The 10,612-nt window shown below is 36.7% G+C and overlaps 1 protein-coding gene across 1 annotated transcript; it reads right to left on the bottom strand.

Annotated features, from left to right (window-relative positions):
• Nucleotides 1–163: 163 nt before the first annotated feature.
• On the bottom strand, nt 164–5,575 carry LOC139715181 (otoferlin-like). The gene is made up of 3 exons (XM_071626777.1): nt 5,337–5,575; nt 2,132–2,293; nt 164–473 (listed from the first exon to the last, which is right to left on the bottom strand). The coding sequence occupies exons 2-3, from the start codon at nt 2,249–2,251 to the stop codon at nt 180–182; spliced, it is 414 nt and encodes a 137-aa protein (XP_071482878.1). The 5' UTR covers nt 2,252–2,293; nt 5,337–5,575; the 3' UTR covers nt 164–179.
• Between the last annotated feature and the right edge of the window lie 5,037 nt (nt 5,576–10,612).

Genomic DNA, 10,612 nt, shown 5'->3' with positions numbered 1-10,612 from the left:
AAGTCAATCAGTTTGATAGTGGAATCTACCACTTAATGCAATAGGGGTGGTCAACTCACAGTCACTCTGCAGATTTCTATCATCAGTATAATGCTGAAATCTACTACTCCCTAAAAATACATGGGGGTCGTCAACTTGAGCCAAAATGTTTTTATCACTGGAATAAAGGAATCTACCCTTTAATTCTTTCGAAGGGCAATGCTATTTTGATACTGGAAATACAGCAAACTGTAACTATCCTGAATAGTGTATATTCTATGAATTCTTGTGATGTTAGACTCTACCAACGTAGACACCACGGGGGTGGCCAACTCACCCTGCTCCACCGGTTCCTCGTCCTCCTTCTCCACCAGCTTGTAGGACGAGAGGTTGCCAACCACATGGGTGCCGACCAGTGTGAAGCGGCCAAACTGTCTGCAGTCCACCAGGCGGATGGTCAGCGGTGGGCAGTAGAGGTCATTCTCGGGCAAGTCCTGGCAAGAGTTTTAAATCATGGAGAAATTTTACAATACATGCAAGATTTTATATAATAATATCTTCTGCATGACAACTATAAGAAGCTATGTGTAAAAATTTCATGTGTGAACACCATGTATTGCTAGTTCATTGGAAAGAAATTGTTTGTTTAGATAATAAGATTCTAATATATGAAATAGATTACTCCTTTTCAAAAAAAGAAGAAAATAACTATAGCCTTTAGAAAGAAAGTATTATGGAATAATCCAAACTATGATGACTACTACAATCTACAAGAGCACAGTTACAACACCATCAAGGAAACAATTTTCTCATCTGTCACAAACAAAAAAAAATTCACTGTAGAATGAAAAAGACTTTAAAAAAGAAAAAAATATATATATACATATTATATATATATATATGTATATATACTGTATATATATATATATATATTCTCTGTGCTCATACTGTCACAGACTGTTGCAGAAAAATTTCAACTGCTTTTTCACTATGTGGCCGTGTATGTATGCCAAAAGATTGCTGTGTGAATGATTGTTAAAGGACAAGTCCACCTTCATATACATAAGGATTGAGAGAATGCAGCAATATTAGTTGAACACATCAGTGAAAGTTTGAGGAAAATTGGACAATCCGTCCAAAAGTTACGAATATTTTAAGTATCTGCGCAGTCACTGCTGGAAGAGAAGACTACTACAGTGTATGATGTCACATGCGTACAACTATATAAGGAAAATAAAAAGAGAATTTCACAAAACTTTACTTTTTGAATAAAGTGCACATTTCTTCGACTTGCTACTGACGTATGTTAAGGGTAATATTATTCCCCCTGCCATCTGAAAGAGAGAAGTCGAGTGTTCTTTTATTATGCGAGAAAAATGGAAATATGTTGAATTTTCTTTATTCTTTCTTTATATCGTTGTACTCATGTGACATCACAAGCTATAGTAGTCTTTTCCTCCAGCCATGACTGAGCAGAAACTTCAAAAATTCATAACTTTTTAACGGATTGTCCGATTTTGCTCAAACTCTCATTGATATGTTCTATTAATATTGCTGCATTCACTCAACCCACATGTCTATGAAGGTGAACTTGTCCTTTAAGTTAGTGACAGCAATGACATCATCAGTTGGGAGCTGCACAGCATTCTTGTTTTGAGACTACAGCTGAGATGTAGAGCTCCACATTCACTCAGACTATCTCTCCACCTTCTCCTCCTCCTTCTTCTTTTTCTTCTCTCTTCCTCTCTCTATTTCCACTTGATCATTCGTGATAACCAAAACTTCTTCTGGACATGTCATACACAACAAATATTTCAGAGTGCAACTACTAACTTGGTGCTATGATAGCACTTGTCTTAGCATATTGTTGTTGTTTTTTCTTTAGTCTAAGCCTTTCTTTAATGCATAGATAGTATATACGTTTAATGATAAACCATACATAAATATGGGACAAATGGGACATTTATCTATTTCTGTCAAAGGCATTTTGATGCAACACAGTGCAATGCAATTGCAATACAAAATGTGATCATACCCCGGCACTTGCAATAGCATATTAATTGATCATTCACAAATATATCATCAGTTTTTGCATAAGTACCTAATGACAAAAAACAAAAGACACAAAGAAAACCATCAAGTTTATACTGACCACGTCGAGGATCTGGACATTGTTGGGAAAGTTTGGATTACGCTGAGCGTTGACCACGATGCTGGACTGGATCGTGTGGCCTCCGACCTCGATGTCGCACCGCGGCTTGTCCACCGTCATGAGCTGGAGGCGTTTCAGCTCTCTCACACCCCAGAAGAGTATCTGTGAAACAATCATTGGGAGCGTGTGAACACAGAGGTACGATAATCTAGAGATGATGTACAAATCAACTTTTGAGTGTGAATGTTCCATTTACTGTATACACCGTAAATATCACAGCAAGTCAGGACTTCCTGACAATATTGCCAGTGGAAAAATGAGCAAAGAAAATGGGATTCCATCGGGATTCGAACCCGACACCTCCAGATTGCTAGCCCGGTGCTCTACCGACTGAGCAATAGAAAGCCCTAGTTCAGTGTTCGTCCCAGAAACCCTTAATTCTCAATGCTCGGATGGTCAGAAGCTATAGCAGTGTGTTTGTGGGTGACACACACGCGCACACTTAAACCTGGCATAAACCCGAAGGATAATTCAACTTGGGGATAAATGCGAGGGATCACCGAAGTGATGCAGCTTTTTGAGTATTTAAAAAATATTTGTTACATACTGAAAATATTGCCAGTGCTTAGAGTTGCAATCGTGGAGTACAGAACAAAACAAGGAAAAGTAGAAATTACGCGGTGCGTAACATATGTCCCCGCCGGAAGTAGCATTTTGTAACAAAATGTGCAATATAGGTACAAAATCAAGGTCAAAGGTCAAAGAAGTCAAAGGTCAAAATTCTGTGTAGAAGTTTTGAAGCCCTCACCTAGTGCCATCACATAAAGCAAATGGAATCGAAATTGGGTTAGAAATGGCGAAGGAGTAGCATTTTGTAGCCAATGTACAATATAGGTCAAAAATCAAGGTCAAAGGTCAAAGAAGACAAAGGTCAAAATTCTGTGTAGAAGTTTTGAAGCCCTCACCTAGTGCTATCACATAAAGCAAACAGAATCGAAATCGGGTTAGAAATGGCGAAGGAGTAGCATTTTGTAGCAAAATGCACAATATAGGTCAAAAGTCAAGGTCAAAGGTCAAAGAAGTCAAAGGTCAAAATTCTGTGTAGAAGTTTTGAAGCCCTCAACTAGTGCCATCATATAAAGCAAACGGAATCGAAATCGGGTTAAAAATGGCGAAGGAGTAGCATTTCGTAGCAAAATGTACAATGTAGGTCAAAAATCAAGGTTAAAGGTCAAAGAAGTCAAAGGTCAAAATTCTGTGTAGAAGTTTTGAAGCCCTCACCTAGTGCCATCACATAAAGCAAACGGAATCGAAATCGGGTTAGAAATGGCGAAGGAGTAGCATTTTGTAGCAAAATGTACAATATAGGTAAAAAAATCAAGGTCAAAGGTCAAAGAAGTCAAAGGTCAAAATTCTGTGTAGAAGTTTTGAAGCCCTCACCTAGTGCCATCACATAAAGCAAACGGAATCGAAATCGGGTTAGAAATGGCGAAGGAGTAGCATTTTGTAGCAAAATGTACAATACAGGTCAAAAATCAAGGTCAAAGGTCAAAGAAGTCAAAGGTCAAAATTCTGTGTAGAAGTTTTGAAGCCCTCACCTAGTGCCATCACATAAAGCAAACGGAATCGAAATCGGGTTAGAAATGGCGAAGGAGTAGCATTTTGTAGCAAAATGTACAATACAGGTCAAAAATCAAGGTCAAAGGTCAAAGAAGTCAAAGGTCAAAATTCTGTGTAGAAGTTTTGAAGCCCTCACCTAGTGCCATCACATAAAGCAAACGGAATCGAAATCGGGTTAGAAATGGCGAAGGAGTAGCATTTTGTAGCAAAATGTACAATATAGGTCAAAGGTCAAGGTCAAAGGTCACGACTGAAATTCTGTGTAGAAGTTTCAAAGCTCCCATGTAGTGCTATCATATAAAGCAAACAGAATCAAAATTGGCTCATAAATGACAGAGAAGTAGCAAATTGAAGATTTTGATCACACACGGACGCACACACGGACACACGGACACACGGACAGACGGACGGACACACGGACGGACGGACGCACGGACACACACACGTACGGAGCCCGTTTCATAGTCCCCTGCTCGAACTCGTTCGGCGGGGACAATAAGATCGTATCAAGCACAATGTACACGCACTGTGTACCTGTGCATGCCTCCGTTGTGACTAGTCTTAACCCGTTAAGGACAAGCCCCGAGTATACTTGGGTAGGTGTCTGTGGGAAATGTGTGTTGTAGCAAAATCAGCCCGTCCTCAACGGGTTAATATATTTGAGTGTTCTTAAATTTGTGAAATAGCACCCAACTAGTAAAATTCACAAAAATAAAAACCTCATGAAATATGTGGTGTATCCAGCATAAGAATGGCAAAACTGCACAAGCTTTCTGAAGCACACTTCTGTAGCAAATATTCCTATTTTTCATACATTTATCTATTTCTATCAAAATCACTTTGAAACGACAAAGTGAAATGCAATTATTGCAATACGTAATGTGATCATGCCCAGGCACTTGCAGTAGCATCCCTAATTGATCATTCACAAACATGTTACAAGTTTTTGCATAATTCTATAGGTCTAGGATTACGAGGCATATAGGCATGCACAAATTGTTATATCAACTTAAAACAGGTGGTTGAATAGTTGATTACAAAGTTCATAGAAAAGAGAATTCCATAAAATTTGAATTCATTATAAAAATCCAACAATTGTCGCTGCAAATCTGTCATCTCCTTTATATCTTTCCTTTCTTCCTTGGGGCATTGTGCCATAGTGGATAAGATTCTGAACTCCCAATCAAAAATCCGAGTTCGATTCCCACCCAGTGCTTGCATCTTTGGACAAGATGATTTTACCCACTATGTCCCTCTCGACCCAGGTTTATAAATGGGTACCTAGCAACGCTAGGGTAATAATAATTACAGGGCCCTCTGGTAGAACAATGGCAACACTGAAGAGGCTACCGTGGATAAATAAGACCTTATTACTATCATTATCATTTATTATTATTATTATTATTATTATTATTATTATTATTATTATTACTATTATTATCATTATTATTATTATTATTATTATTATCATTATCATTGTTATTATTATTATTATTATTATTATTATTATTATTATTATTATCATTATTATTATCATTATTATCATTATATCATTATCATTATTATTCTTCTTCTTCTTTTTTACCTCAAGTCTGAAGCGACAAAGGCGTGGCTTAATCTCCTTGGGAATGTTGACCACAGGCCACTCCTTCTTCTTCTCATCATAGGGCGGGATCTCAATGACAGGAATCCCGGCAGGAAGTGTGTTCGCTGTCTTGGTCAGCTGTTGATGTGGGAGGTCAAGGGTCAGAAGTTAAAGGTACTGTTTACCTTTGGGAACAGTGATGCAAAAAAATGTTCCGAGTCATCACATTTGACGCACATTACCATACAAAAATTTTGCAATAAAGCCGAAAATATAAGGAGATATCACTTATTTTCTCATTAAACCACAACTGAAGATGGTTTAGCCTATAAACAATTTTATTATAACTATTGTTCACATTTTGTATATTTTACAACACTTAACACTGATTATACCGATTAACTTTTTACTACTGGATGTTTCTATCCCTATACTCACATGTCAAAACTATTTTGAAGCACTAAGGCTGGGTTTTCGTTTCACCTGCAAATGGTAAACAATGCCTTTAAATTTGATATTGTTTCTTTTTTTTTCTTTAGGTCAGGGGGCTTGATTTCACAATGTTTGAAGTTGTGACAGTCATGTTGGTCAGGCTGCGGTAAAATCAAAGAAATTGAATCAAATACTATTTGAGCTCATTATTTTTATTTGTGCTTAAATTGGCAATGTTCTGATCAACGTGGATCTACTCAGAATTAATGGATATGCAACCTGATCACTGTCCAGTGATGTTTATGCATGTCACTACACTGATTTGCATGACTGATTGATACAGTGTATGCCAAGAGAATCAATATACATATGAACACATGGACATATATATGAAGTTGAATTGCAAAATGAGTTTTAATAACTCCATGCTTGTGAATTTGAGATTCTGGCAATTAAAGTTCTGTGAAAACACTGAAAATAATGGAAAATTATGGGATTTTTTGCTGTTAACTTTAAGAATATTTCCTTGTTACATAAAAAGTGAGATATCACTGGAAAGTTTTTATTTTGTTTTATCTAATGATGGACTTACTTTAGAGTGTTCAATAATGGTGCTTAACCCAATTCGCAGTCAAACTTTTCATATGCACTGCACAACTAAACATTAATATCACAGCAACAGCATCTTGCATCTGTACAGGTAATATCATTACACTAAACACTTGGTGATACTGACCTCTCTCTGAGTTGACTAGATAATAGTGTTGTCAATACACAGATAAATACAAACACACATACACACATGTGCAAATACTTGTACACAAATAAAAATGCACGTTAGGTCTGGAGGCATGTCGTTCGAGAAAGATAAAGTATAAAGAGCAAAAGCAATGTCATTTGTCAACTTTTCGGGGGATATCCGTGTAAAGACCATGAAGGGACCCAGTTGTATCAGTGCTCTTCCTTGATATCCGCGTTAGCTCCATATCTTTTCCGCTGTGGTCCGCGTTCATTCCTTGTCTGTCCGCATGTGGGCACCGCACTTGTAAGTGTAGCCTCCGTACAGATCCGTGTAGACACCCAGTTGGGATCGTATTCACACCGGCATAGAGAGGAAAATCCATATTTTACATGCCGGATCATCAGTGAAGCAATCCGTGAAAGTGTAAAAGGGGCTTTATATTATCTTACTCAAGTGCTTTCAAGATTCATTCAAGAAAAAATATAATTGGATAATGGATATTACGAATAAATAAGACCTCAGACATTAAAGAGATCCAAAACGAATATGGATATTTGAGCCTACCGCACAACAGTAAATATTTTGTGCAAATCAATATGAACACGCTGTCCCCATTCAGACACTAAGGGCACATGAGGTGACTACGTATATAATGATAATAATGATAATAATGATAATAATGATAAGGTCTTATTTACCCAGGGTAGCCTCTTCAGTGTTGCCACTGCTCTACCAGAGGGCCCTGCCATTATTATTACCCCATCGTTGCCAGGTACCCATTTTTACACCTGGGTCGAGAGGGACATGGTGGGTAAAACATCTCGTCCAAGGACGTAAGCGCTGGGCGGGATTTGAACTCGGGTCCTCCGATCGGCAGCCGGGAGTCTTATCCACTATGCCACAGCGCCTCTTCAATATTGAACCCGAAAGTACAATGGTTCCAGGTATCATCATTTCATGTATTCGTTCTATCAGTAGCTATAGGAAATTGAGGGTGAAAAGAGGGAAAACGTGCAGTCAGATTAAATTTGCAATGAAACAATAGATGAGATGCAAGAAATAACAACAAACAAAGCATCAAACAAACCAACGGAGAAGAGTGGCTAGTTTCGCGTGACTTCACTAATAGTCCGGCTGCCAAACCCGGATTTCGGGGCTAAGGTTGCATTGGAATGTCATAGTTGGGGTTTTTTTTAAGTGATATTGAATGTTTAGACCTTCTATTTTATCAATCCATATGCTGGAGCTCTGTCAGCATTGAGCAATTTGAGATATACATGGAAATCCAAGATGCCCTACTTACTTTTAGAGTAAATCCACATTCTTATCAGTGTGTCTGAAAGCACAGACTATCACAATCAATATCAGGGGAATCCCAAAAATGCTGTGATGTGATTGGTCAGAGGTTATGTTCTGAGCTTAAGAAAGTTACTTGCAACCCTAGGTTTCTGTTCAGTTCTAGTAAGTAATTTACCTTTATTACTACATGTATTATCATTATGGATTTTAAAAAAAAACAATTGTTGTTTATGGTAAATGACAGTTCATTCAAGTACCTAAAAAATAAGCATCTTATTCATGAATATGTGTAGATTATTAGATACTCCAGAACCTTGCTGTCTTTCCAGACCAGTTCTTTAGTCCCACTTATACAAAATTGTGGTAGATCTATGCATAACAAAAATTATAGTGTACTGAGAAGTGATTGGGAAATAACTGCTATTAAAGATAATAGTATCATAGGTCCAAACTACTTTAGGGTGATAGCATAACCTTCCCCTATCATATTTGAATAAAAAATTATGTCCACATGAATATAGAATCCTTTCATAAAATATAATAATTCTAGTCCAAGTCATATTGAGTGATAGTCTACATAACTAGACCTTAGTTTTTCAATTAAGTGTATACATCCCAATGCACTTTAGAATACTGTAAAGATTGAGGTGTTGCTAATCATAGTCTTGCAAAGTGACTTCAAATAATTTTTAAAATTTCCCTTTTAGTTTTGTAAAAGACCTATGACAACAATTGAATGTATTCTAAATTCAGATAATAAATAGTACTCAACTGAAGTTACCGTTTAGCAGAACCATGATGTACAATTGCAAATATACTTGGTGCACCTTAATATATAGAGCTCTATATGGATCTATATTTATGTACACACCCATGATACAGGTAAATGACCTGCACATGTTTACAGCGGGTATGTGTGGTACAGCACTTAATCTGTCAATCTATACAGTGTGAACCACGGTTATCTCAGTTAGATGTGGACATCCCTTGTTTGGCCCTACACAAAGCCTACTAAACCTAAGGTAAGTCCATAAACTTCTGTGAACACACACACATGCATAAAATGTACTATGTATATATGAAGAGTTTGTTCGCAAAAACCGATAAGTCCATTTTTGAAGATTTTGAATTAAGGTCTCTGTCATAAAGTACAAAATAATAACTTTTAAATGATATATTCGTCACTACATATTAAGGTACATTTTTGAAGTGATGGTCAAAAGAGGAATTTTTTTTATCATTCTCTTTATTTTTCTTGACCTTTAATCGCAAATATCTCCATTTGGCAAATATGTGACCCTGCACCTCAAAACAAACAAAAAGTCGCCAGACATATATTTTTAGTTAAGACCATATTCTGAAAGAGCAGACTTTAAGCTTTAAAATGATGTATAACTCAATTCAAATGGACTCTCCTAACCTATCTAAATATTGGAAAGAAAGCACAAAGTCAGGAAAAGTGTGAACTGAGAAAAGAGGCTCTGAAGTACAGTGTCTATTCAAGCGCTTAATCTTTACCAAACCGTGCTGGCTTTGCGATGAATGGGACAAAAAACAGGAAGTAAACCACCAGAGTAATAACAATGAAGGGATTATCAAATTTAATTGAAATGAAAGATGCCTCATTAACACATTCTGTCCATAATTAATGCCAACTTTCAAAGCAGTAGCACTATCCTTTCAAAAGTTATTAGAGTTGAAAGTGAAAAGTGTGGACAAGGTTTTTCAGAAATGAAAAAGGGATTCTAAAGACACACCTAATCACACTATTCTACCAAAAATGTTCGAGATAAACTGCTAAAAAACACACTTTCCTGCCCGTTTGATGATACCAAATTTTAGCATAATGTAAAAGAAGACCCGCTCTTTCAGAAAATATGAAAAAGTCAAGATCGGCTAGGTTGACCCATTTCACGTATTTTCAGTCCTCACGCAAAATCAGTGTGTGCGACTTTATGCTCGTTTTGAGGTGCACAGTCACATATGAACTTATCGGTTTTTGCAAACAAACTCTTCATATGTGAAGAGCGTGATCACAAAACGACTGTTACTGTTATTATTACTTATTATTAGTAGTAGTATTTTAATTATTTAATTATTATTACTATAAATGTTATTATTATTATTATTAGTAGTAGTAGTAGTAGTAGTAGTAGAATTACTATTATCGTTATTAGTGGACTTTTAGTACAAGTATTATTATTATTATTGAATTATTATTGTGTTTCTGGCCTGGCAAAACAGTCTGCCATAATCAAACTCTCACACTATTTCTTTTATTTCTTTGTTCACAGATCTGGATTTCCCCAATATAAAAATGGAGGAAGGGTGCTTCTTTGAATGGAGGTTTAACTGTGGTTGTAGAAAAGAACAAGAATTATCAAACATCACAGAAAAACGTATAAAGACGATAATAAAGTGTAGCAAAGAGTACGACGATGGTATTCATGAGAAACTTGAGATTGGTAGTCACATACTAGGTCATAGAACTTGCACTGATAGCTATTGTAATCCCTCAAATGTGAAGAGAGCTACAAAACGCAAATAAAGTAATGATCAAGCCATTACTTCACAGAATCCACAAAAAAAAAGAGAAAAGTGTTCTGACATTCCACATTTCAATTTTTGTCAACATTGCCTGTACTGTGGTGAGGTATGTGTGACTGAGAAAAATCCGAAGAACCCTTCAAGGTGGCGGCCTGCCTTTGTTTGCAGACAAGTAGAAAGAGCAGACAACAGGACTTTAAAACAAGATATTCTAGACATATGTGATGAAAGAGATGACAAGTGGGCTTCAGATGTC

The sequence above is a fragment of the Diadema antillarum genome, unplaced genomic scaffold (assembly GCF_040938485.1).
Source record: "Diadema antillarum isolate AM-2024a unplaced genomic scaffold, OU_Dant_1.0 seq00003021_RagTag, whole genome shotgun sequence".
Classification (NCBI taxonomy): Eukaryota; Metazoa; Echinodermata; class Echinoidea; order Diadematoida; family Diadematidae; genus Diadema; species Diadema antillarum.
The sequence above is the reverse complement of the archived record's forward strand: the minus strand, read 5'-3'. Positions and strand labels throughout refer to the sequence as shown.